The following is a 27315-nucleotide window of genomic DNA, read 5'->3' as shown; positions in this document are numbered from 1 at the left end:
GGGTCGGCGGGAGAGGTATTTAAATTGGAGCCCGAGCTGCCCTCTCGCGGGTCCGGTTCCCGTGGGGCGGTGGAGCGGCCGTGCGCCTCCTCGGGCCGTGACCCCGGGGTCTGGCGCGGGGTGGGACGGGGAGGGCAGGTTTGCGCAAAATGTGCCGGGGCTGCCCGGGAGAGGAGCGGCGGCCGCGCTGAGCCAGGTAGGAGCCGCCCAGCGGGCGAGGCTGGCCGGCCCCCTCGGGGAACCGGCGGTCCCGCGCCCCTCTCGAGCACCCGGCGCGGAGCTGGGCTGGGACTAGTCCATCGAGACGCGGAACTTCAACAGTCCCCTCCCGCCACCGCCCCCTGCTTTGCGCGTGGAGCCAGGGTTGACTCCAGAAGTCTCCAAGGCTCCTAGCTCAGCGAATCTTTCCCGCGAAGGGCGAGGCAGGCGTTCCCATTTGACAGATGGGAAAACAAGCGCTAAAAGGCCAGCACTTGAGCAGGGAACACACAGCTAGTCAAGGGCAATCCGGGATTTGAATCTGGTCTGCTACTGCCCTCTGACCCTGGCCGGGCGTGAGTCTTCCCATCCCACCGCGCCAGATAGCCTGCCCATCTCTAGGGGCGGGGATGGGGGGGGTGGCACCCACCTCCCTCCAAGGAGCTCCGCAGCCAGCCTTCTTCATGGGTGGTAAGACGTGAGGGACCCCCACCCCCACCCTCAGCTGCCTGAAATTCCGCCATCACAGCCACATTCCTTTGGGTTAAGGTCTAATTCCCCCGTGGGATGCACATGTCTCCAGAATGGGGCTTGCCCTTAGTGATTCACTGCTGGCTGGGAACGTCCACAGCAGCTCTCCCAGGACCCCACTCTGCCAGTGATCCAGGCTGAGAGGAGGGAGAGGAGCACCCTAGAGCCCAGCACTGTGAGCCTGTCTGCTGGGGTTGGGGGTTGGTTGGAGGGGGTTAGAGAGGGAGGTCTTGGCCTGGTGGTGTGGAAACATTTGCTTTGGAGGCAGACAGGCTGGATTCTGATCCTGATTCTGCCATTTACTGCCTGTGTGACTTTGAGTACGTCACCTCTCTGAGCCTTATTTTCCTCATGGACAAACTCTATAGGGGGCCAGCAGCTCAGCACGTGCTGGAGAAAACACAGCATTTGGGTCATACAGACCTGGGGCTAAATCCCAAAACACTTATGAGCTGGGTAACTATGGGGTAAGTCACTTCACCTTTCTGAGCCTCAGTGTTCTCATCTGTACAATGGAAATTATAGTAACTGCTTCACTGGCTTGTTGTGAGAATTAAATGAAATGATATAGGTCAAGTGCTTAGAAGAGTATCTAACATCCTTAAACACTAGGGGTGGGCTTATTATGGTAGTAGGTGTTGCCCTCCGCCCCCTTTCTCTCTCTCTCTCTCTCTCTCTCTCCCTCCCCACATTGTGCGCGTGCACACACGCACACACACGCATATTCTTTGGCACTTCCCCCCCCAGTCAGTGTCCTAAGATGTGTCCTGCGTCCTCTTGCCTAGGCCACTTGTCTGCTGGCCTGGGGCCTCCCTCTTCAGCACTCCTTACCTCGCCTGGGCTGCTCAGCCCTGTGGGTTTGTCCCAGCTGGGAAAGACAATATGTGTCTAGGGTGACTTCACAGCCATTCTCAGCTTGGTCATCACAACCATTGGGGTCAAACAGTGGCAAAACAGGAACCAGGCTGCTTGCCCTACAGATGGGACACTGAGACCCTGAAAGCTTAAGGGACTTGCCCCAGGGAGCAGGGCTGGTGGGCAGTAGAGTCTGGATGGGAGACTGGGTCTCAATTATCCCAATCCTCCCTCTTGAGAGCAAGTAACTCTCAAATTCTCCACACTGTGTCTAGGGCACTGCTCAAGGGTGTCCACTGCCGAGGGGCCCCTTTCTGTTAGATGGCAGGGTGGAGTTCCACGTGCTGCAGGGAGGGGCCCTCCTGGAGGCTCAGATGCTCACCTCAGGGATAGAGTGGAATTTGGCAGGCAGGGCAGGGGGAAACGAGTGCCCCTTTGGGCAGCAGTGCCCTCAGGTTCAGAACTAATCCAGGTCCTTCCTTATCCTCACCTCGCACTCACTGCTCAGCCCTTTGCCGTGGACTGCTACCCCTCACTTTGCTGTTTGTTCGGTAGACTTTTAGTGAGCACCGCTTAATAGATCCCTGTTCTCATAGAATAAGAAATAAATGATCGGGAAATGATCAATGAGAGGAAAACAATAAAACACGTGCAGATCTGGGCAAGAGCATTCCAGGTGGAGGGAGCAGCAAGGGCAAAGGCCCTGAGGCAAGAATGCACTTGCTGTGTTTGAGGGATGGTGAGAAAGCTAGAATTTGGTGAGGGAAGAGCACATGGTAGATGGAGTCAGAGAGGAGATTGTATAAGCTTCGATTTTATGGGAGGTTTTCAAGCAGTGAGATTCATGAAAGACGTCACTCATGCTGCCATGCTTAGGACAGACTAAAAGAGGTCAGGTTGTTGCTGGGGTCGAGGCCCAGGGTCGTGGTGGTGCCTCAGTCTGTGGCAGTGATGGAGGAGGGAGGTAGGCAGATCCAGAGTCTGTGTTTTAGGGAAAGCAGACAGAACCTGCTGATGGGGGGAAGGAGTGTGGCAGGGAGGTGAAGGGAGAGTCCAGGAGAAAAACTGCTCTCACCAGCGTCACCATGTCACCGAGGCGCCTCATTTCAATTCTCAGCGCCTTCCCCAGCCTGCACAGTGTAAGATGGTTCCCAGAGGAGAGTGAGGCCCCTCTGCCCTGGGGGCACTTCCCATGGTGGTGGTGGTGCGGCCGGGGGGGGGGGTTGGTAAAGGGGAGGGAACCACGGAGTGATGAAGTGCTCAATGCCAATATATAGCCCAGACTTGGGAAACCAGAGAAGGCTTCTTGGAGGAGGTGACATCTAGGCTGAGACCCAAAGGATGAAGAGGTATTCAGCACAAGAGAGGGGAGGAAGTGAGGGTTTGGGGCAGTGAAAAGATGCTCAGAGAACTGAAGGAAGTATGAGGCTTCCAGAACACAGAGTGGGAGAAGGGACAGTGAGAAATGAAGCTGGAGAGAAGAGCTGGCTGGGCAGGGAGCACTCCCCAAGGGCCTCGAAGCCCCGCTGAGGGGTTTCCACTCAGTTCTGAGTACCCTAGCATTCAAAAGGGTGGTGATGTTCTGCTTTTTAAACAGCAGAACCAAATTTCCTGTGAAAACCCAACCTGTAATGCAGGTGAGAGGAGGACATCTGTGGGGCAGGGGGTCCATGGCCCCGGGAGAACCCAGGGAACAGGGCTTAAAAGACACGGCTCGGCTCGGGCCTTTGCCTGTTGGAACCAGAAAGGACCTCAGAGCACCCACCTTCATTTAAATTCATAGCAAGGATGTTTATGGGTTCTAACAGTAAAGACTCAGCCATAAAGCTTCTATAAATGCCTCTTCCAAAACACCCCTCAGAGTCACAGTTCAGCACTTATTTATTGATTACCTGCAGGAGACCTTATAGTGTAGAGGTTAAGGGCACAGACCCAGGAGCCCGACTTCCTGGGCCTGCCCCTTGTTAGCTGTGTGACCTTGGGCATGTTGCTTAATTTCTCTGAGCCTCAGTTTTCCTGCATGCACAGTAAGAATGGTGATCATGGAACCAAGTCGTTGAATTATTGGAAAGATTAAATGAGTCCATACATGTAAAGTGTCAAGAAGAGTGCCTGGTGCATAATGAGGGCTCTGTAAGTGGCATAGAATATGTCTCGTTTGATCTTTAACAAAACTTCAAGGTTGGCATTAGCCTCAGAAGAGGAAACTGAGGCTCAGAGAGGTGAAGTGACTTGTACAAAGTCACAGAGCAGGTCAGTGGAGGAGACAGAGGGAGCAGTCTGGTGTGGGTGACTGGGTCCAGTGCTCTTGGAGGGCGTTATGTGTCTCTCCTTGTTAATGTTTTGTATGTATTATGGTCTCTTCTGTGCCTTTATTTGTGTCCCCAGTTCCCAGGACAGAACCAGACAAGAGGAGGCATTCAGTAAAGGTGTGAGTGAATGAATGAATGAATGAATGAAATTGATGGATTGAGCTGTGTATTCCTAGCACTTGGCCCAGGTTCTCAGTGAATGAGCCCCTAGCAGCACTGGGATGTGACCCTCCTGAGGGCTTTGTGGTCCCCCTCAACCTCAGCCCCGCTGCTCATGGAGAGAAGGGCTGGCCCAGCATGCCTGGGTGTCCCACTGCGTGGGCGGTGGCTTCAGTGAAAGTTAAGGGCCTGGCAGCCTGTTCCTGGGGAAGTCCACAGCCCGCAGTGCTGGGGGCAGGGCAGGCCTCCTGGCGGGGCTTCCTGTCAAGGCTCCAGGCCCAACCTTCAAACAATGGCAGGGACTCGACAACCAGAAAATCAAAAGAGAAAGGGCAAAATAAAGGTCTGCGGGTGGGGGGATTGAGGAATTCCGTTTGGGGCTTGAAGAGCTAGGATGGGGGGACCTGCTTGTGGCCTGGGTGGAACTGGAGTCAGAGGCCTAGCTCCCCACCTCACCCCACCCCAGCCCTGAGCTTGGCCAGGGCAGCCCTTAGGGTCCCTCTCCCTCCTGCTCACCTCCTCCAGGCTGTCTTCCAGGTAGGGTCTTTTGAAACCCAAATCTGACCATGTCACCCACTGCTTAAATACTCTTGTCCAGGGTAATGGCCTAGCTCCTTGGCCTGGCACTGAAGGCCCTTTGTGATGGGCTGCAGCCCTTTTTCCCATCTCCTTCACAAGGTGCCCCATTCAGAGCACCTTTGGTCCAGCTACAGCTGCGGTCTGGGGTTCCCTGAGGGCAGGTACAGACAGGAAGGAGCGGTGGGAAGGAGCCTGTGGTCTTACAGCCTTCCCCTTTCCTCCTGCCCTGTGCAGAGCCATGAGCCACCGGATCCTGCTGCTTCTGGCCGTGCTGACCCTGGGCCTGGCTACCTCCCAACACCGAGACAAGGTGCCCTGTAAGAAGGTAAGAAGCTCTGCCTTGGCAGGGAGAACTCCCTGTCTCCCCCTACCCCTTGCCCGGGGGTGTCCTACTGCCCCAGCCCCAGAAGCCAGAGGCTAGAGGGGTCAGAAAAGGAAGGGGAATGCATTTAATGCCTTTAAACCTTGCATTTAATGAGTACCTACTAGAATGCTTAAATGCCTTGTTTACTGTTAATCCTGCTGGGTAAGTACCATTACTCCAATTTTATAGAGTTGGAAACTGAGGCTTGGAGAAGTTGGGTAACTTGTCCAAGGTCATTCAACTAGGGCCAATATTGGACTCTATCCCTTCAAGCTGCCCCCAAAGGGCAGTGGGTCTAGCTGGCTGACAAGGCATAGGTATATGTGTGGGGAATTTAGAGTGGGCATCTGGGAAAGGCTCTTCTGTACTAGGCCCCTTCGGGGGACGAATCCCCTTTCCTAACTGGGCTCCTTAACTCGAGCCCATCTGCCACATCTCTGCCGTGATGCCTCTCACTTATTAGTGCCGGAGTCAAATGCTGCCTTCTCCAGGAAGCTTCCCCTGACCCCTTCCAGGCCGACCTGGTTCTGTTTGATCCCTTTTGGGGCCCCCACAGCCCTAAGCTTCCTTCCATCTCAATATTGAGTGCATAGGGTAAGTTGCTGAATGGTCCACACCTGTCTCAGCTACCAGACCAAGAGCTTCTCAAGGGCAGCGACCAGGTTTGATTCACTTTGTTCCATTTTCCTGACAGGAGTCAGGGAGACTAGCCCTGAGGTTACTGTGACCCTGTGGGGTACAGAGAAAAGGAACCCTCTAGGTCCACTCGTAAGGCTGGGCAATCATTGAAGTCAAGACCAGAGCTTGTGCTGGGGAAGGGACTGGCCCTCCAGGGGCCCCACCTGGCCCTGAGACTGGAAGCTTACGGCACAAGATGGACAGCTGCTCTTGGAGGCTGGATGAGATGGCAGCCAGGGCCCTGCACCCCTTCCCTGGGGTTTGCAGTGTCCTGCTGTTGCCACCTCACTTCTTACTCCTTGGAGCCCTTCTGGGATTCCCAGCACCCAGAATAACAGGCAGAGAAGGCCTCAGACGTCACCAAATGCAGCCCCACATCCACCTGGGGCAGTAGACTCAGAGAGATAAAGGGTCTGGGCCACACAACAGGCAGAGGGGAACTGGGTGGGCTTTGGATTTGGGGCAAATGAGGTAACAGGCAGGAAAGCAATTTCTGAACTCCCGTGGAAGCGGTTTTGATGCTTTTTAAAATAGTAAAAACGAATTGCCACGTGCCGAGGGCTAACAAGGGGCCTGCTCCACGCTAAGGGCTTTCTCTCATTTTATGAGAGAAAACTCTTCTTTTCAGCCGAGGAAGCCAAGGCTGGGAGAAGAGATATGACCCACAAGGTCATACTGATAGGAGGTAACAGAGCCAAGATTCGAACCCATCTCTCCCGAGCTCATGCTGCCCACTGCCGGGTAACTCTCCCTACCCTGCTTCCCTTCTATGTGCAGGTGGTAAAATGGTGATGAGTGACACCCTCTTCCCTCTAAAAAAAAAAAAAGAGCTGGACAGCGGAGTCCTGGCATACCAGAGAGTAGACAGGGGGTCATCGGGGAAGCTCTGAACTTGATTAAGGGCTGATGCCCCCAAGACCCCTCTCCAAATAAGTCACTCAGCTTGGAGCTCAGGGAGCGGTGGGTACCCGACAAATGGGGTTCTGAGAGCTGCCCACGCCTTCAAGCTCCTTCCTAGACTGGACTGGAGAGCTGGGCAGGCCTGCCTTGTGCCTTGTAGCAGTCCCTCTGGGCCTCTGTGACAGGGGTCCTGGGCACTGGGCAGAAAGCAGGATTAGGTGCTGGACTTGGCTAGCTTTGAGTCCCGCCTCAGCTCTCAGGAGCTGGTACCCCAAGGAGCCTTTGAGTATTGCCTCTGGGGTGAAACGGGGTGTGGGCTTGCAGGTGGGTTAAGCCCCATCCCCCAACACACACTGTGTTTGTGTTCATTTTGCTGTTTCTTCTTTAATCAGGATGGTTTGCGGAGCTGAGGATACGGATAGGCAGGCTGTGCCCAGTGGCCCCAGCTGGCAGAGACGGTTGTGAGGGAGGATGGGGCACGGAGCCAAGCAGGTCTGGCAGGGTGGCCGGGGTGGGATTCCAGTTTGCATGGGTGCCCAACTGCAGGGGTGTCCTCGGGCCTCTGAGTAGGGCAGTACCGTGGAGTCGGAAGCCACATGGAGCTGGAAGAGTCGCACTGCCTGATGGAGGGCAGTCCGTTCCTCTCCCCCCACCCACCCCCCGCTTCACCTTGGAGCTCTTGGGAGGAAGCTGAGAGCTGGGCCAGCTGGGGAACACCCAGGCTGGTGTTCCTGCCCTGTCGGCTCAGCCACTGACTTGCTGTGACCTTGTGTAGGTCACTGCCATCTTTAGGCTCAGTCTCCCCATCTGGGCAGTGGGTGGGCTGGACCCTTTTTGCTCTGACGGTCTTTGACTCTAGTCTGAATATATTCATCATCTCTTTTCTTTTCCTTTCAAAAAGGTGATTCAGTCAATCCCTCAGACTTTTACTAAGCTGATGATGTCTGTGACTCTTTCATTCACTGAAAGATATACTGAGCACTTTCTATGGCCCAGGTCCACAGTAGTCACTCAGTCAAACCCTGTTTGCCCTGAACTTACTGTCTAGCAGGTCTGCACACAAACAGTCACAATTCAGGGGGCCAAAGCTATGAGAGAGGAAGCACAGGGGCTGTGAGAGCCCAGAGGAGGCCCCGACCTGCCCGGCAGTCAGGGAAGGCTTCCAGGTGGAGGAGACCTTGGAGCTCAGCACACAGAGTTCACCATGCTGATCTGGTTGGGAAGAACATAACCAGCACAGGGAACAGCAAGGAGGAGGCCCAGAGGTGGGTGTGGGAGGGCACAGTGGGCAGTGGGCAGGTGTGGGCTGGGCTGGAGTGGGTTGGGAGGAGAGGGGACAGGTCAGCAGGGGCCACAGACAGCCTTGAGCTCTGCTGAGGGTGCTGGACTTTGCCCGGAAGGGGTTTAAGCCGAGGGCAGCACAGTCAGAGTGGAGTTTTTGAACAGTTGCCATGCATTTGGCTGGCGGAAAGGGGTCAGTGGAGACAGAGAGGCCAGGGCGGAGTGGGCCTGAGCTTGGTGGTTATGGAAGCCGGAGCCTTCGCTGGGAAAGGCTAGGGTTCCTGGTGTGTGGGAAAAGACAGAGGGACATTGCATTTCCATGGAAAGATTTCTGACCCCTGAAGGCACATGTGATGGAGGGACAAAAGTGGGGTCTTTGGTTGTTAAGAGACTGGGGTTCAAAAGCCAGCTCTCTTCCTCACCAGCCGGATGATTCTGGGGCCTCCCTTCCCCTCTCTAACCTTGGGTTTCTTAAAGAGGGGTGATCAGATTTGACGGGCAAGCTATTGTGAAGATCCAGTGAGACCAGGGGTCTGAAAATGCGAAATAAAATATGAAATGCTGAATGGGTGCTGGGGAAGGATGAGTTACATTCTGGATAAGAAACCAGAGTGGTAATGTGACACAGCAAAATCAGTCTTGTCATCAAAGAATGTGGGTTGAGACTCTGGTCATCTTTTCCTGCCCCCTACCCCATCTCCAGGGGCCCATCTGGACTGGACCATGCAAAGTGAAGCCACTGGTGGGGGTGGGGGCAGCAGCAGAACGAGGTCATCTGGTGAGTGTCAGCAAGGAAGGCAGGCTCTGGGACCAGAGCTCTGCCCCGTGGAGTGAGGGCTTGAATGAGATCTGAGGGTGAGAGACCAAAATTAACACCGATGACAGGAGTGCAAATAGCATTTTCCCCTTTTGGAAACATTTCTCCCAAAGTGGTTTCTAGTAGAACATCAGCTGGGTAAGTTTAACTCTCTGGGTCCATGGAAAGAAACTGGGATGTGGAACCAGGAGGCCTGGGTCCCAGCTGGCCCCGCTCCTCACTGGCTCTGGGGCACTCTCGGTGATACATGGCTTAGTGTCCTCTAAAATGGGATAATAATCAGTATAGAGTATTTTGTTAGTGCATTTGTCCTTCTATCTGTCTATCATCTCTCTGTCTGTCTACCAATCAAAGCTTCCTTGAGTCCCTCCCTGATGCCAGCACCACCGTACTGGGTACCGGAGACAGGGAGCAGAGTAGGGGTAATGCAGACATGGGGTGATTAGGCTGGGGGGAGGACGGCGCGCACGCTGGGAGGACAGAGGAGAGGCCTGGCCAGGCCTGGTGGCGGCTCCAGTCATACTTCCTAGAGGCACGTGTCTGGTTGCCCCTCCTACAGCACCCACTAATGCCCACTGCTCTCCCTGCCCTCCGCCTCCCCAGGTGGACAAGGAAGTCTTGTGCCGGGGCCTTGGCCTACTCCAGGTCCCCTCGGTGCTCCCACGGGACATTGAGGTCCTCGACCTGTCTGGGAACCAGCTGCGGAGCATCCTGGCCTCGCCCCTGGGCTTCTACACAGCGCTTCTTCACCTGGACCTGAGCGCCAACGAGATTAGCTTCCTCCAGCCAGGGGTCTTCCAGGCCCTGCCCCACCTGGAGCACCTCAACCTGGCCCACAACCGCCTGGCGGTGGGCACGGCGCTGAGCACTGGGGGTCTGGGTCCCCTGCCACACCTGACGTCCCTGGACCTGTCTGGCAACAGCCTGTACAGTGGCCTGGCGGAGCGGCTGCTGGCGGAGGCACCCGCCCTGCGCAGCCTCTCGCTGGCGGAGAACAGCCTGACGCGCCTGGGCCGCCACACCTTCTGGGGCACGCCCGCGCTCGAGCGGCTGGACCTTCACAGCAACGTGCTGATGGACATCGAGGACGGAGCCTTCGAGGCCCTGCCCCACCTGGCACACCTCAACCTCTCCAGGAACTCCCTCACCTGCATCTCCGACTTCAGCCTGCAGCAGCTGCGGGTCCTAGACCTGAGCTGCAACAGTATTGAGGCCTTTCAGACGGCCCCGGAGCCCCGGGCCCAGTATCAGCTCGCCTGGCTTGACCTGCGGGAGAACAAACTGCTCCACTTCCCCGACCTGGCCGCACTTCCGAGACTCATCTACCTGAACGTGTCTAACAACCTCATCCGCCTCCCTGCGGGGCCGCCCCAGGGCGGCGAGGGCCTTCACGCGCCTTCCGAGGGCTGGTCCGCCTTGCCCTTCTCTAACCCCGGCCGCAACGCCAGCACCCAGCCCCTCTCTCAGCTCTTGAATCTGGATCTGAGCTACAATGAGATTGAGCTCGTCCCCGAGGGCTTTCTTGAGCACCTGACTTCCCTGCGCTTCCTGAACCTCAGCCGGAACTGCTTGCGGGCCTTTGAGGCCCCGCGCGTGGGCTCCTTGCCTTGCCTCGCACTCCTGGACATGAGCCACAATGCGCTGGAGACGCTGGAGCTGGGTGCCAGGGCCCTGGGGTCTCTGCAGACGCTGCTCCTACAGGACAACGCCCTGCGGGACCTGCCCCCGTACACCTTCGCTGGCCTGGCCAGCCTGCAGAGGCTCAACCTGCAGGGGAACCGGGTCAGCCCCTGCGGGGGCCCAGGTGAGCCTGGACCCGTGGGCTGTGTGGCCTTCTCTGGCGTCTCCTCCCTCCGCGTCCTGAACCTGGCGGACAATGAGATGGAGACGCTCCGGGCAGGTGCCTTCCTCCACACTCCGCTGACCGAGCTGGACCTCTCCGCCAACCCTGGGCTGGATGTGGCCACAGGGGCCTTGGCGGGCCTGGAGGGCTCCCTGGAGGTGCTGGCCTTGCAGGGCAACGGGCTGGCCGTCCTGCAGGTGGACCTGCCCTGCTTCAGCTGCCTCAAGCGGCTCAATCTGGCAGAGAACCGCCTGAGCCGCCTGCCTACCTGGACGCAGGCCGTGTCCTTGGAGGTGCTGGACCTAAGGAACAACAGCTTCAGCCTCCTGCCGGGCAGCGCCATGGGCGGCCTGGAGACCAGCCTGCGGCGCCTCTACCTGCAGGGGAACCCCCTCAGCTGCTGCGGCAACGGCTGGCTGGCGGCCCAGCTGCACCAGGGCCGTGTGGACGTGGACGCCACCCAGGACCTGATCTGCCGCTTCGGCTCCCAGGAAGAGGTGTCCCTGAGTCACGTGCGTCCTGAGGACTGTGAGAAGGGGGGGCTCAAGAACGTCAACCTCATCATCATCCTCACCTTCGCCCTGGTGTGTGCCATCCTTCTCACCACGCTGGCCGCCTGCTGCTGTGTCCGCCGGCAGAAGTTCAACCAGCAGTACAAAGCCTAGAGAGGCTGCGGGCTACAGACCAGCTCTGTCGGGGGACCCTGCCAGGTCAGTGGGGGAGCCAGAGGCACGGAGAAGGGTGGGGACTGACCCAAGATTACCCAGTGAGCCAGGATCCAAGAACCCTGGTCTCTCAGTCCCAGCCCAGGGCTCCTGTCCCTGTATCCTGCTGCATCAGTAGGTGACTCACTTCACAGGGCGCACGTGTGGTCCAGCTGTGGAAGCTGGAAGATGGGCAGCTTGCAGGAGTGACAGAGTGTAAGGTTAACCCATCGGATCAACACATCTTCACCAGGCGTCTGTTTTGTGCCACACCCTGCCCTGGGCACGGGGGACGCCAGGGAATGAGACACATCCCTGCCCTCAGCATCGCCCAGTCTGGGTGGGGAGGTGGTTGCGGTGACCACACAGAGCGTGGAAGCCAGGGCCCCAAAGCTCTGCAGCCCCAGCTGGCTGAGTGTGGATGGCCCTGCTGGGCCAGGGTAAGAGAGAGGCAATGCCGACCAGGAGGATTTGTCTGAGAGGTGTCCAAGCAGACCGTTCGTCACATCTTCTGATAATGACTTCCAGCTGCTCTGGAACATAAAAAGCTTGTGACCGGAAGAGAGCTGGAGCCCCCTAAGGCTTGGATCCAGTGCTATTCGGCGGGCTGCGGCAGCTCCAGCAGGGCCTGGTTAAGAGGCGCTCTCCCTGGGCTCCAGCCCAGTGCTGGACCATTCCGTTTCCTGCTCCGGGCAGGCTCTTTCCCTACCTGGCACTCTCGTGTTGCACACACCGGCCAAGATACTGCCCTAGCCCCGCTACTCCCTGCCCAGGCCGCCCTGCTCCATCCCAGCCTCACCCTGGCTGCTGAGCCAGGAGTGAGAACCTTAGGTGTCTGGTTCCGTTCGGCACCACACTTGGCAGTGGTGACAAACCCAAGCCTGCATCTGCCTCTTTATGACAACCCTCTGAGGTTCATATTTTATCCCATTTTACAAGAGGCCCCAAAAGTCTCCCTCCAGGGACCTCCAGCTAAGAAATGCCGGAACTGAGCTCCAGACTCACATCCTCCTGAGTCCAGAGCCTGAGCTTGGCCACTGCAGGGGCTGCAGGCTGTTAGGCGGACAGGAACAAGGCCCGGGAGCGTCCTGTGCCGTGCACACCCACCCGCTCCTCTCCCTCCTCTCTCCCAGGCGGGCAGAGGGAAGATGGGCAGCCGCAGGCCCTCTCCTCCTTCTGTGCCTCATTTTCCCTTCTTCCCTCATTTGCAGACTAGGCGGGCTCTCCTTTTTCTCTTCTTGCTCTTGCGTGCCCTCCTTCCCTCTCCCTCCTTTGAGCATAGCCTGGACTTTGAAACCATTGAGTCCAACCTCCCTGTTGCACAGGTACGGAGGCTAAGACTGAGGAAGAGAATGGGACTTGCTCAGAGCTGCACAGGTCAGTGGCAGCGCCTGTGAAACAAGGTGGATTCAGACCTCATTGAGGGGGTGGGGGGCGGGGCTTGGTGGTTAGACCTGAATGGTTTCCTTCTCTCTCAGCTGTCACATCACAAGGTGATGCTGGCTCCAAACTCGCTTACTAGTCCTCATCATGCAGGGACTTTTTTTTCCCGTAGAAAAATGGATAGAAAAATCCCATCCAGGGGCTTCCCTGGTGGCGCAGGGGTTGAGAGTCCGCCTGCCGATGCAGGGGACGCGGGTTCGTGCCCCGGTCCGGGAAGATCCCACATGCTGCGGAGCGGCTGGGCCCGTGGGCCATGGCCGCTGAGCCTGCGCGTCTGGAGCCTGTGCTCTGCAAAGGGAGAGGCCATAGCAGTGAGAGGTCCGCGTACCGCAAAAAAAAAAAAAAAAAAAAAATCCCATCCAGATATAACCCCCTGTTTCTCATACCCATGAAATCGTGGGCCGTCTGGGAAGAAAGGAAGCCCTGGGATTAATCCCGGGACCCTGTGTCATTGTCTTCACCCTCTTACCTGTGCTTGGCCCGCACTCAGGCTCACGATGGTGCTCGGTAAAGTGTGAGATGATGAAAATGCCCCTCTCTCCACCCCATTTTACAGATGAGAAAACTGAGGCCCAGAGCAGGTCGAGGACTCAGGGAGTCAACGGCAGAGCCGGGGCTAGAGCCTGGTGGCTTGGCCCCAGCCCGGGGCCCTGGTGGCAAGTGGGGCAGCCGGCGGGTCCATTTCTGTTTGGGATCATGACCACAGGTGCTCACTGCACACAAACACTCTTCCTCAGGCCTGGAGGGCAAGGTGTGGGCCCCTGCATGCCTGATCTTTGAGAACACTACACAATGCTGCTCTCACTCCCCAGGACCCAGGCTACAACCCAGGCCTCGGGGCCAGCTCTTTGTGTAACCCACGTGAATGTATTAAAAACGGATTTTGGAGAAACAGTGCAGCCTGCCGGCCTCCTCCTTGCTGCGGGTAATCATTGCGTCCACTTGAACCCTGCCCTCCTCTACTTCCCTTCCAGCCGTTGAAGCCTCATGGGAAACCCCTGGGGAGACAGGCTGAGGCCCGCTGGGTGGGAGACGGAGGCTCTGGGTCACCACCATCCTGGACCTGGGTGCCTCAGCCCCCATCGTGTCCCTGCCACACCTCTGTCCCCTCACGCTCAGCAAACCCCACTCCCCACCCACCACTGAGAAAAGTGACTTCCAGCAGGAGCCGCTGAGCGCCTTTCCCTCCTCTGCAGCTCCATTTTCTCTCTTTCCTCTCCTTCAGCCTTTCCTCTCTGTTTGCTTCTTCCTCTCAGACTTCAGCTGTGCTCAAGTCTTGCCCATCTTACAAACAGTAAGGAGACCCTTAAGCCACTTTCCCCTTTCCTTCCCTCCTTCATGGGTAAACTTCTAGGGAAAGTAGCTTCCTCTCCCTCCCCTCCATCCCAACCCATCCCAGGCCGCCTCCAGCTGTCCCCCTTCCCCCCCAGCTGAGGTCACCAAGCTGCGGGGCCCCTCACCTCTATCCCCCCATCACCCACACCTCCCCCTCGGCACACTCTTCCGACATCTAGGACCCCAGGTGCCTTCCTCTCAGGCTCTGCTCCACGCTCATCATCAGAATGGCGATCAGCAGGACGCTTCTCTCAGGAATGCCATCGCCCTCACTGACGTAGCCACCCCATCACTCTGACAATGCCCACATCTCTGTCTCCAGCCCCAGCCTCTCCTGAGCGTCCAGCCCCGGTACCCTGACACCAGAGGCCTCCCCAGCTAGAGAGTTAAAGGTCTCCCAGGGACTGGAGGATTGAGAGTGAGCGGCCAGGCTGCAGTTCAAGGTTGAACTTGGAAGAACCAAGAGGGGCCAGAAGAAGAGCATGCGTGGTTCCCAGAAGGGGGTTGGAGGGTGAGGGTGTGGGCTGTGGGCTCTGGGGAAGGGGACAAGAGCCACCTCACCTGGGGTGGGGGTGGGAGTCAGGCAACGGGCTGAGGTAGAGTCTAGAGGGCAGGGAGTGGTCCCCCTGGTCTCCCACTTTGCAGCCCCTTGTGCTTGTCTTCATGTGGCCCCGCCTCCCGTTCTCAGCTGCCTGACACCCAGACATCACCCCCTTTGCAGGTGCCAACCTTCTCTTCTCCACCTCCTCTCCCACAGGCTCCAGCTCTGCCTCCCCCATCCGCAAGCGTCCTGGAGATTTCTCCAGCCCAGCTTCCTCCCTGGCTGTGACCTCTCGCTCCCAGTTGCTGCTCCCAGCTCCTACTCTCCAAAGGAAAAACTGAAATGCCTATTTCATGGATGGGGCTAGGCGGTGAGAGGGTATGTGACGCAATGCCCTGGCACACAGTAGGTGCTGCCCGAAGGCCTGCAGGAGGGCAGTAGCATGGGCTGAGCTCAACCCAGGACTCTGGGAACCTGGGAGCCCACCAGGCCCCTAACCCCTTTTCCTGGCAAACAGGGGACTTTGCTCACCTGACCAAGACCCCAGCAAGGCAGAAATTCCTGTTTTCAGCCGAACGTGGACACAGCTGCCAACTAGGTCATCGGAGCATCCGGCAAGTTCCAGGGCGAGAGGATGCCCTTGCACAGCCCCTGTCACAGACAGACTGTGGTGTCAGGTCACCTGGCTCACTCAATCCACGAGGACCCGGCCCAGCAAGAGCCGGGCTCGCAGGCCGGGTAGGAGGAGAGGAAGCCGGCATCCCTGGCCCACCAGATGCCTCCCCCGGTCAGTTCCCTGTGCTGGCACAATCCCCCAGGATCCAGGATCCAGAGTCTGCTTTCTGTGCCCCTGTTGTTTAGCAGCTCAGAGGCCCTGCGAGTCCGGGTCCCTGCGGCCCTCCATCCTCATCTCTCTCTGGCCACCTCCCACCTCCTATTCAGAGCTGACAGAGCACTTCCAGGTGGGCCCTGCGCTGAATACTTGATGTACACGGTCGTATATAATTCTAACACTCTTTGGAGAGATTTCTATTATTATCATCCTCACTTTAGAGAAACTGAGACTCAAGATGCCACAGCTGTCAAGTACTAGGGCTGAGACTTGAGCCCAGGTTTGCCCTGCTCCTCTCTGGAGCCAGCAATCTTAACCATTAGGCAGCACTGCTTCCTGACCCTCCCAATTCTGGCTCTCTCCCACCTCTTCTACTTGAAATGTCTCACCTACCCTGACCCCCCTGCCAAACTCCTCCTTTTTCAATGCTTACCTGCATCACCTCCTCTGGGGAGACTGCCCTGATTTCCCTCCTCCAGCTGCCATCAGCCCTGGGCTGCCCGGGGCCACAACACTGGGATGTCTGCCTGATCCACCACCAGACCGGGAGCTCCTGGAAGGAGGTCTTACCCAGAGACCCTTCTGTGTCCCCTGGGCCCGAGCCAACACAGAGGCAAGTTCAGGAAAGGTTTCCTGAATGGATGGCCCTGCCCTCCAGGACCTAAACACTTGTGGGGATTAACATCAGCCCTCAGACCAAGAATGGGTGATAAACTTCTCAGACAGACCCCAGGAACGTAGAGGACACAGAGGGACTGCAGGGTGTGGGCTGCCCAGGGGAACAGGAATCTTCTCTCACCACTCTCATTCCCCTCAGTTCCTCTTGCCTCTAGGACCCTTTCTCTTCTTCATCCTCCTCTCTCCCCCCAACCCCTCTTCTCTTCTCCTTCTCCTCCCTTGGTCATCTCTCCCCCACCCCACTCTCACTGGGATGAGTTGGAGCTGTGGTGCTGAGAACGTGGAGGGGTGGAGGGGAGGGAGGCCCGAGCTGTTTATAGGAACTGGAGCAGCTCCATCCATCAGCTCTGTTTGGAGCTGGAAACCAAGCATAATAAATACCTTGGCTCCTCCCCAGCTGTGCTTTCCCTGAACTTGGCCATTCGAACTCCAAATTTCTCTGGCCTGCTGGTTCTCAGGACCCAGCTCCCACCCCACCCCACCCCACTCCCACCTCCCACCAAGCTGCCCTGGAAAGAGCCCTGCCTCTGGGACCAGAAATGCAGGGCTGAGTCTAGGCTGTGCTGCCGCTTTGCTTTGGGAGCAAGTCGTGCCCCTGGTCTGTGCCTCCATTTCCCCATCTGTGAAATGGGGTCATGATCACTGCACCCCCCCCCAAACACGCAGTGCTGTTCACATGTTAGGCTTGAGCATCTGCTTGACGCTGGGCCCTGGGCCCTGCGGGATCCCTGGGAACAGGCAGGCAGAGCCTCTGCCTATTGGGCGGAGGGAGGGGTCACACTACAGCCCAAGCAGGAAGTGGTCAGCGCCACGAGGGAGGTCCAGACTTTGTGTTCTGGGAGTTTGTTTGCAGCAGGGAGCGGCCCTTCCAGCTGGAGGATTCAGAGGAGACCTCGAGGACATCTGGGCTGGCCCTGCAGGGAAGGGTAGCATTTCAGCATGTGGAGATGGGGAGAGCCTCTTCCAGACGGAGCAGACTGCCAGAGCAAAAGCTGGGCAGTGGGAAGATGTGAGGGTGGGGGCAAAGAAGAGTCTCCCTTTGTGCATCCTTCACCCTGTCACTCCCAACTCTGTCCTCTCTGATCCTCCAGCACCTTTCGCTCTGACCCTCTAGCTTTTTGGAATCTTCCCTCCTTCCCTGGAGAGCTTCAGACTCACCCAGCTCTCCCAGGTTGTGGATGCATTCCCAGAATCATGCAGTCACGTTCCCACTCCCACCTCCCCCCAGAAAGCCACCCTAGAAAGTGGAAGACTCAGATCAGGGGAAAAGTCACTGGCCAAGAGCACGTTTCTGGAATGAATAAGGGAATAAATGAATAAAAGAGTGAGTCAATGAAAAAGAGGATAATAGGAAATTATTGAATTCAACTGACATACTGTGCTGTACATACAAGCTCCCTCCTCTGGTGGTGCTGGTGGTGCTGTTTATTTGGCGGGGAGGGGAATAGGCATTAAATACATGACTGTGCGCAGGTGCGTGCGCGCGCGCGTGCGCGCGCGCGCGCACACACACACACACACACACAAGAATAAAGACAAAATGGCAAACTTTGATGAGTATTATGAGAGAAAATAATAGGGAGACAGAATGAAATGGGCAGACTCAGAGAAGTCCTCTCTGAGGATGGACTCTGTAAGCTGAGACTGAAGGAGGACTTAAGATGAGTGAGTGAATTAATATTCCTTCTAGCCTCTTCCCCTCACTCGCATGAATTTGCAAGAGCTGCACTTTAGACCCTGAGGTCCATTCTCATGCATTGAAAGGTCCCCCTACCCTGGGACCCTCCTGGGCTTCCCCTGCCCTTCCCCTGCCCTCAGTGCCTTGGCTGTCCCATTCTAGAATCATGGAGAAAAATATGGAAGGCCACCCATAAGGGGTGGTGGGGAGGGATGGCCAAGGGATGGGTGCCAGGAGTCAAGCATTGTGGGGGTGAGGGACTGGCTAGGCTACAGGGTAAGAAAGTCAAGTTCCAAAGGCCCCTGCTTTATTTGGGGTGGGGCGGTGACGTGGGCTTTGTTCTCTCTGCCATTCCTGAGCCACCCATGTCAGCTTGCACCAACCATATTCTTTCACCCTAGGTAGCTTACTAGCGTTCTCCTGTCTAACCTTCTGTATATTTTCTCCATAATCAAGTCACCATTGACAGATACATTTAAATTATATGCAAATAAACTTATGCATGTATCACTGTTTTATAAAAATGGGATCATATAATATATGGTTTCCTGCATCTTGCTTTTTTTTTTTTTTCGGTACGCGGGCCTCTCACTGTCGTGGCCTCTCCCGTTGCGGAGCACAGGCTCCGGACACGCAGGCTCAGCGGCCATGGCTCACGGGCCCAGCCGCTCCACGGCATGTGGGATCTTCCCGGACCGGGGCACAAACCCGCGTCCCCTGCATCGGCAGACAGACTCTCAACCACTGCACCACAAGGGAAGCCCCTGTATATTTATCTTATAGCCAATAACCTTATCAATTGTCTTAATTCAAATAGGTTTTTTTTTTAAATTGTTGTTTGTTTTGTTTTTACATTTGTTTTTGGTTTTTGTTTCTCTGCTAGAGGCTCTTGCGTTTTCTGGGTATACAATCACCTAATTGACCGCATTGTTCCCATAGCTCCCTTGATGCCCTCACCACAGTATCATCTGCCTCCGGCCAGGCCTCTCCTCACCTGGACTGCAGCCAGGTTGCAGGGATCCCGCCCCACCGACATTGCCCACCACAGAGCTCCTTCTCACATGTTTTCTCTTCCCAAGACCAGGGCTCCAATTCCTTTTCTCTCTGGTTTGCAGGAGCAGAGTGGAGGTGTGTATGGGGGCTCAATCCTTGCTGCTTTGTTCCACAGAATGAATTTTTTCCACCTTAACTGGAATTCTGTTCTCCTCCTAGAGCAAAGGTTGAAAACTGGTGGCCTGTGGGCCAGATTTAGCCCTCAGTCATGCTTTATTTGGCCCACACAGTGGTTTATAAAAATCTGGATTGGTTGCCAACATTTAAAAAATTGAAAGAGTTGTTTTATATGGGACCATATATAAATATGGACATATGATTTTCTTAAAATCCTGGAAAAGCTGAGAACCTGAATCCCCAGCCCACAGGACAGTGAGTGGCAGGAGCTGTGAAATTGCATCTCCCACCTAGACTGTGAGCTCCTCAAGGGCAGGGGGCCATCCTGCCCCCTCTGTACCCCAGCACCTGACACAGAGCCTGGCTCCAGGCAGCAGTCATGAAAGTTTAATTCCTTTCCTTTTGTATCATGCACAAGTTTCAAGAACATGCGAGTCAAGAGTCCCACACGGCAAGTGTTCTGACCTTGATTGTGCGTGAACCCTCTGGCAGTCTGATGAGCCTGTGGACCCCTTTTCAGAATAACGTTTTTTAATTCATAAAACAAAACAAAAATGCATGATTACAAAGGAAATCAATCCTACTGAATGCAGTTTTCAAAATATTAAAAAATAATGGTAATTGGGTAATACATGTTCTTTAATTAACACATTAAATACCAAAACCTAGTTGCAGATCTAATAATTACTGTAATTTTGAAGCACTGTTGAGCATGAACGATATTTTGAGAGACCTTCAACAGCTCTAACAAGACATGAAAACATCTCTGATTTCTGTTGGTAGTGGAACTGCTAACGTCACAGGTCCTAGTAATGCTTCAGGGATTTGTGGCCCACATTCATGATGGAAAGAGCTATTACACTTCAACTAAATGCTAATGATGAAAAGAAAGATGTAAATTTTTCTCATCCAGGTTCACAGCCCCAGGAATTCTACCCTTGTGTCTCAGGGATCTCAGGTCAAGACCCCTGCTTTGGGGAGAAAATGCTAATGGCAGCTACAACCAAGCCACAGTAACAGGGAACTACAATCCCATAGAAATCAACACATGCTTGGGTATCTTGGCCAGGGCAGGGATGGGGTGTAAATTCGATCAGTGTTTCTGGAGGGCTACTTGGCAATATGTTCCAGGAATCTTAAAAATGCGCTTTTGCTTCAACCCAGCAATTCTGGCTACACTTCTAGACGTAGCCAAAGAAAAACGACTGTGAGCTTGTTTATCATAGCCAAGGGCACATCCAGCTTTTGTGGAGCCCGAAGCTCATACAATTTAGAGGTCCCTTCTTACAAAAAGAAGACAAAATCATGAATATAATATTGCCAGACTCCTCTCCTGGGCATGTGGAAAGGTTCTGAGCAAGTGAGGATCCTGCCGCTAAAGCACCATCAGCTGCATGTAAATAGACAAGCATAGCATTGTTAATAATAACCTAAAATTAGAAACAACCTGAAACAGCCGACAATCAGGGTTCAGTATAGTAAATTACAATACCGCCATACAAGGGAATACTGATCAGTCATTTAAAAGGGTGTGAATGTAGAGGTGTGCTTACTGACATGAAAAGATGCTCAAAACATAGTGTGAAGTGGAAAAGCAGATTATACAACATGTGTAAGAAAGATCCCAGTTTTGTTAAAATAACATGCTAGTTATGTGTAATTGTATGCTAAATGGGACTTTCCTGTCTCAGAATTGCTGCTGTCCCCCAGAACCTCAAAAGCAGCACCAGGGCTTCCCTGGTGGCACAGTGGTTGAGAGTCCGCCTGCCGATGCAGGGGACACGGGTTCGTGCCCCGGTCCGGGAAGATCCCACGTGCCGCGGAGCGGCTGGGTCCGTGAGCCGTGGCCGCTGAGCCTGCGCGTCCGGAGCCTGCGCTCCGCAACGGGAGAGGCCACAACAGTGAGAGGCCCGCGTACAGCAAAAAACAAAAAAACAAAAAAAAAGAAGAAGAAGCACCAGACACAACCCAGCAGGACTCGGGCAGAGATTAAGATGTCCTCACCCCATCACCTGCCTCCAGACTCACTCCGACCTGGGAGAGGAGGAAAGGGACTGAGACTTGCCATGGAGGGAGTTGTCCAAGTGCTGTGCTTCACCACACAAGGCTCAAGCCTGGCCACCGGGGCTTCCCTGGAGCTGAGAGGACACAGAGCCTGAGCCCACCTCTCAGATGGAAAAGTCTGAAGACGAGAGGACGGTGGGAGCTGCCCCTGGGGGTAGCCCAAACCGGGGGTGGGGACTGCTGTGGGAGCAGCCTGTGCTTCCAGAGTTTGGCAACAAAAGAGAGGAATGTTTCTTAGGGGACCAACTGGACACAGTGCACGGTAGCTGGGCCTGAGTCATCGCAAAATATCCCTGCCCAAGAAGTCTGCCCTCCAGGACAAGGGGACGCTATAGAAGAACCCCTCAGCAGGAATGGAGAGGGCAGGGACAGGTGATCAGTCAGGGGTATGTGCCCCGAGCCCAGGGACCAGCTGGCAGAGACCACAAAGGGGGTTCCACAAAAATCCCAAAATTGTTTGCCTCAAACCTTCCTTTTCCCATCATGTGTTTCTGAAGTGTATCTGTCTGGGAGCTGTAGGGAAGGAGAAGAAGTTTTGAGAAATTCTGTTCATTTGTCTTTTTGTGTAATTGAGATATAATTTACATACGGTAAAATTCACCCTTAATGTACAGTTCTATGAGTTTTGACAAACTCATAACAGTTAGGTAGCCACCAGCACAGTCACGATGTAAAGCATTCCCATCAGCCCAGAAAGTTCCCTTGCACCCCAATGTCGTCAACTCTTTCCTCCATCCCCAGTCCCTAGCGATCACTGACCTGTTTTCTGCCATAGTTTTGCTTCTTCCATATAAATGAAACCACACAGTATGTAGCCTTTTGAGTCTCGGCTCTTTCACTTAGTACAACCCATCTGAGAGTCATCCATGTTGCTGAAAGTATCAAGGTTCCTTGCCATTACTGAGTAGTATTCTGCTGAGTGGATGTATGACACTTTGTCCAACCATTCACCTACTGAAGAACATTTGAGTTGTTTCCAGTTTGGGGCTGGAATTATAAATAAAGCTGGTATAAACATTCACCTAGAGGTTTTTGGGTGAGCATAAGTTTTCCTTTCTCTTGGGTAAATACCCAGGAGTGGGAGTGTTGGGTCCCATGGCAAGTGTGTGTTTAACTTCCAGAGATGCTGACAAACTGTTTTCCAAAGTGACTGTTCAGTTTTCACTTCCCGCCAGCCATGAATAAGAGTTCCAGTTGCTGTTCATCTTCACTAACAACTTGGTATCGTTGTCGTCCTTTTTAATCCATTTAATAGGAGTGTAGTAGGAGACTAAAATTTTGTTTTGTTTTCACAGACTTTTTAACGAGCAGTTTTAGGTTCACAGCAAAATTGAGCAGAGAGTACAGAGAGTTCTCACATATTCCCTGTCCCCCAAAAGGCACAACCTCTCCCCACTGACATGGCCACCACAACGGTACATTTGTTATAACTGATGAACCTATACTGACACATCATTATCACCCAGAGTCCATAGTTTACATTAGGGTTCACTCTTGGTGTTGGACATTCTATGGGTTTGGACAAATGTATAATGACAGGTGTCCACCATCATAACATCATACAGAACAGTGTCACTTCCCCAAAACTCCTCCATGCTCTGCCTGTTCATCTCCTTCTCCCTGCAGCCTCTGGCAACTACTGATCTTTTTACTGTCTCCATGGTTTTGCCTTTTCCAGAATGTCATATAATTGGAATCATACAGTATGTAGCCATTTCAGATTGGCTTCTTTCACTCACTGATATGCATTTAAACTTCCTCCCTGTCTTCATGGTTTGATAGCTCATTTCCCTTTAGCTCTGAATAGTATTCCATTGTCTGGATGTACATAGTTTATTTGTTTATTCACCTACTGAAGGACATCTTGGTTGCTTCCAAGTTTTAGCAATTATGAATAAAGCTGCTATAAACATCTGTGTGCAGGTTTTTGTGTGGACGTAAATTTTCAGCTCATTTGGGTAAATACCAAGGAGTGCAATTGATGGATCATATAGTAAAAGTATGTTTAGTTTTGTAAGAAACTGTCAAACTCTCTTCCACAGTGACTGTACCATTTTGCATTCCCACCAGCAATGAATGAGAGTTCCTGTTGCTCCACATCCTCTCCAGCATTTGGTGTTGTCAGCGTTTTGGATTTTGGATATTCAAATAGGTCTGTAGTATTATCTCGTTGTTTTAACTTGTAATTCCTTGATAACATATGATTTTCATGCAGTTGGTATATCTTCTTTGGTGAGTTGTCTATTCAGGTATTTTGCACATTTAATAAATTGTGCAGTTTGTTTTCTTATTATTGAGTTTTAAGTGTTCTTTGTATATTTTGGATAATAGTCTTTTGTCAGATATGTCTTTTCAAATATTTTTCCCCAGAGATTGAAGTTTTAATTTTAATTGGACTGGACTTTTTTTTTACCTTTTAGTTTTGAAACAAATTCAAACTTGCAGAAGAATTGAACTTCCAAATATCCTTCACTCAGTTTCACCAGCTGTTAGCAATTGTTAACATTTTGCTTTGTCATTTTCTATCTCTCTATATACATATTTTCCCCGAACTATTTGAGAATAAGCTGCATACATCATTACCCCAACTATTTCAACATTTTTTTCCTAAGAAAAAGGACATTCTTTTACATAACTACAGTACAGTTATCAAATTCAGGACATTTAATATTGCTATAACACCGCTATCTAACCCTCAGGTCAGATTCAAATTTCACTAAATGCCCCAGTAATGTCCTTTATAGCAATTTCCCCCTCTGATCTAGGATGAAATCCAGGATCATGCATTCTATTTGGTTCCCATGTCTCTTTCATCTCCATTAGTCTGAAACAATTAGTCTTTCATTGGGTTTCATGACATTGACATTTTGATGAGTCTGGGCCAATAATCTTATAGACTGGTTTTCAGTTTGGGTTTGTCTGATGTTTCCTCTGTCAGGTTCTGCCTTTTTGGCAGGAATACCACAGAGGTGATGTCTCTTTCTCAGGTCACCACATCAAGAGGCACTTCATACTCTACTGAGTATAGCTTTTAATGTGAATTAGGGGGGGAAAAAAAAAGACTGGAAAGAGATATTCACCACAAACTAAGAGTAAGAGGAGGATTTCAGATGATTTTTATTTTCTTCTTTTATTTATCCATATAATGGGCTCATACCCAGCAAGCATTTAATCTACCTACTCACCACCTCCAAACTCTGCCCTTTCACCCATTTCAAACTAGGCCTCGGTCTCTGATGCTCCAGAGAAACAGAGGTCACAGTAAAATGTCATTATATAGAGTAATCTTTGTCTTCTGAATTTCTAATATCCCAGGTCCTTCCACTTAAGGGATTATCCAGGGTTATTTTTATTGAATGCAATTTTCACCTTATAAGATCTAATGCCACTGTACGTTCAGATTTTCTTTATACAGTTAACTTACCATTAGTCATGAGTGATAAGAAAAAATTGATATTAAAAAGAAGGTGAAAAATGACTCGCTTCCCCCACATTTTGAATTGTGGACCAGAAAGCTCAGCAGCCTGAGGTGGGGACTGCTCATTCCTTTGCTCCCTCCCCAAGACTGACAGCTGTCACAGAGGGCACCGGGGGCGGGGTGATTTATATGTCACTGCCGACATCATGGAAATTCTCAGTGTGGCATCTTCAGAAGGAGGAGGATCTTGGACGTAGGCACCTCAAAGGGGAAAATATCTCTAAATCAGTCATCAGGCCCACATTTCTTCCTCCTAAATGTCTTTCATCTTCTCTTCATCCTCAGGCCCCTGAGGGTTCAGGTTTTTGTCATCTCTCACCTGGACTGTGGCCTCCCTGTCTTCGGTCTGTTCTGTAGCTCCGTTCCCAGAGCCCCGCTGTTGTTCCCTCTCTTATCCATGGTTCTTCACCACCCCCACGGCATTCTCAATTAAATGCATTCCCAAACCCTGAAATCCTGACGCCCACCTCTCCCCACCCTCTGGTCCCACCCTGCCTCTGTGCCTTCCCATGTCCCACGCCCTAGCCCCCAGCCAACGGTGAGCTGCTCACTCATTCCTGCCCTGCATTTTCCTGCCTCATGCCATTCTCCTCGCTGGAATGCCTTCCTTTGGTAGCTCTGCATGTCCAAAGGGACCACACTTCAAGGGTAAGCATCAGGGTTACCTCCTTCAAGAAATCTCCAGGAAACCTTTACTAATGTTTCCTGTGGGCCAGGCTCTTTGCCGGGTCCTGAAGATACAACAATGAGAATGACACAGGCCCCACCTCCAAGGGGCTCACAGTCCAACAGGGAGTCAAGAAAGAGACACATGAACAGAGGAACAAAGGTATTACAAGGGTTGGGACAAAAATATTGTTTATTAAATAAATATTAAATAATTTTAAAAAGAAGGTAAGGATAGGAACATGATATGTGCAGCAGAAAAATAAGTCGCCCTTTTGGGTGGTGTGTTAGTTTGCTAGGGCCGCTGGAACAAAGTACCACAAACTGGGTGGGTTAAAACAGAAATATATCGTCTCTTGGTTCTGGAGGCTGGAAGTTCAAGATCAAGGTGTTGGCAAGGCTGCGTGCCCTCTGAAGGCACTGGGGAAAGATCTGTTCCAGGGCCCTCTCCTGGCTTCCCAGTAGTTCCCTGGCTTGAGAGGTACAATTGCAGTCTTCACATGAAGCTCTCACTATGTATGTGTCTCTGTGTCCAAATTTCCCGTCTTTATTAGGACACCAGTCATATTGGGTTGGGGGCCCATCCTACTCCATTATAATCTCATGTTAACAAAGTGACATCTGCGTCAACCCTATTTCCAAATAAGGTCACATTCCGAGATATTGAGGGTTAGGGCTTCAACTTATGAATCTGGCTTGGTGGGGGGACACAATTGTACCCAGAACAGGTGAGTGGAGGCTAGAGCCCAAAGAGGAGGGATAAGCATGGAGGAGTAGAACTAGAGGTGTTGGCTCAAGCTAAATTTGCCCATGTGATAAAGGCAGCTGGCTCAGAAGGGGGATTTGGGGGAGAGACAGAGACAGCTCATGGGGATTTAGAAAAATTTTATTGCTGTGTGGCATGCACTGCCAACTCTTCTGTGCTTCCACAAAAGCTACTTCTGCTCTGTACCCTGGAGTAGGGGAGGGGACTGCAGATGCATTGGCACTGCCCATAGGAGGCCAGAGCTCCCGGTAACATAGGCTAAACCTACAGCATGGAGGAGATGGGGTGCTCATGGCTGAGGGAGCTGAGTAAGGAAGAGTTCAAGGCAGCATCTTCTTGAGGGAAGAACGAAATAGACATAACCAGCTGTATTTGGCATCTGACTCTGCCACATGCATTCATTTCTGATGACACGTTTGATTCTCATCAACACCTCATATGGTAGAATTTACTGTCCCTATTTTATGTGACAACACGGTGGCTCAAGAGTGTTGTGGCCTGCTACAGGACCCACAGCAGGTGCCAACGCAAGTGGGGTTTGAACCCAGGAAGTCTGACAGCAAAGTCCAGGCTCCTTCCAGAGCCGCTCAGGTGCACTCTGACCACAGGCTCCTCTTCAGCAACTCGGAACACCTCCTGCACACTGAGCGCCAACAAGGCACCTGTACTGAACGATCAAAGAATGTTTCTGTGCAGTCGCCTCAGAAGCCGTTGTTACATCCCTTGGCTCACTTCTGATTACTGGCAAAGATCACCTCCCGAGGCCAGTGTCCTACCCCATGCTTGTGCTGTGAGTCTCCACATTGGCCACAGTTTCTTCAGCACCACCGGAGCTTGCTTGGGCAGATGACAGAGCCAAGAGGTCTAAAGGCCCCTCACCTGATGGGGTGAGTGTCAGGATCAACCTCCAGCTCCCCATCCTGCAGGTGGACGGTTCTGGGTGGTGTTCCGTAGGCTTTGCAGGGTGCTGGTGGAATGCAGTTCCATTGCTCACTGTGCAGACGGATAGAACACACCTAGCGTGGGCTTTTCTTCCTTCCCTGTTGCACTCCTTCCACTCCCTTACTCTCGCTTCTCAGGATCACCTCCCTCTAATCTACTTACACCAGAGCCTTGAGTCATACTCTGATTTTGGAGGAACTCAAACTGAGACAGTAGTGCTGGTGCTGGTGGGAAAGAGGAGGAGCCCTTTCCAAGGGGCGCCCTCTGAAATGGACTCGTGGCCATGCGTGAAGAAGCCAGCAACAGCTAATGGATCAGGGCCCATTGACAGGGTTTTGCTTTAGAGGCAAAGTTGGAGCGGGAGGCCTGGGCGTATCACACAGGTTAAAAGCCTGGGCTCTATTTAAGCACGGAAGAGACACACTTAGATTCGTACTTCCGAAAGACCACTCTGGCTGCTGAGCGGAGGATGGATGGGAAGAAGCAAGACTGGGGTCAGGG

The 27315-nt window shown here is 53.2% G+C and overlaps 1 protein-coding gene across 9 annotated transcripts; it reads left to right on the top strand.

Moving 5' to 3' along the window:
- Window positions 1-37: 37 nt before the first annotated feature.
- LRRC32 (leucine rich repeat containing 32) lies at window positions 38-23252 on the top strand. Of its 9 annotated transcripts, XR_010946200.1 has the most exons (5): window positions 38-196; window positions 4869-4959; window positions 9278-11227; window positions 14322-14510; window positions 14757-23252. XR_010946200.1 is itself a non-coding variant. In XM_067750426.1 (4 exons), the coding sequence occupies exons 2-3, from the start codon at window positions 4873-4875 to the stop codon at window positions 11180-11182; spliced, it is 1992 nt and encodes a 663-aa protein (XP_067606527.1). In that variant the 5' UTR covers window positions 38-196; window positions 4869-4872; the 3' UTR covers window positions 11183-11227; window positions 14757-23252. The 9 variants fall into 9 exon arrangements, 8 of the variants coding, with proteins under 8 accessions (XP_067606527.1, XP_067606528.1, XP_067606523.1 ...); XM_067750426.1 differs by lacking the exon at window positions 14322-14510; XM_067750427.1 differs by lacking the exons at window positions 14322-14510; window positions 14757-23252 and adding an exon at window positions 13221-13357.
- The last annotated feature ends 4063 nt before the right edge of the window (window positions 23253-27315 follow it).

Source organism: Pseudorca crassidens, chromosome 9, assembly GCF_039906515.1.
Source record: "Pseudorca crassidens isolate mPseCra1 chromosome 9, mPseCra1.hap1, whole genome shotgun sequence".
NCBI lineage: Eukaryota > Metazoa > Chordata > Mammalia > Artiodactyla > Delphinidae > Pseudorca > Pseudorca crassidens.
This window is presented reverse-complemented; position numbering and strand designations above follow the sequence as displayed.

Bases quoted from the DNA above. Each gene is read 5' to 3' on its own strand.
- LRRC32 (XM_067750426.1), top strand. From the start codon at position 4,873: ATGAGCCACCGGATCCTGCTGCTTCTGGCCGTGCTGACCCTGGGCCTG. The intron at 4,960-9,277 runs GTAAGAAGCTCT...CCGCCTCCCCAG, and splicing joins ACAAGGTGCCCTGTAAGAAG to GTGGACAAGGAAGTCTTGTG.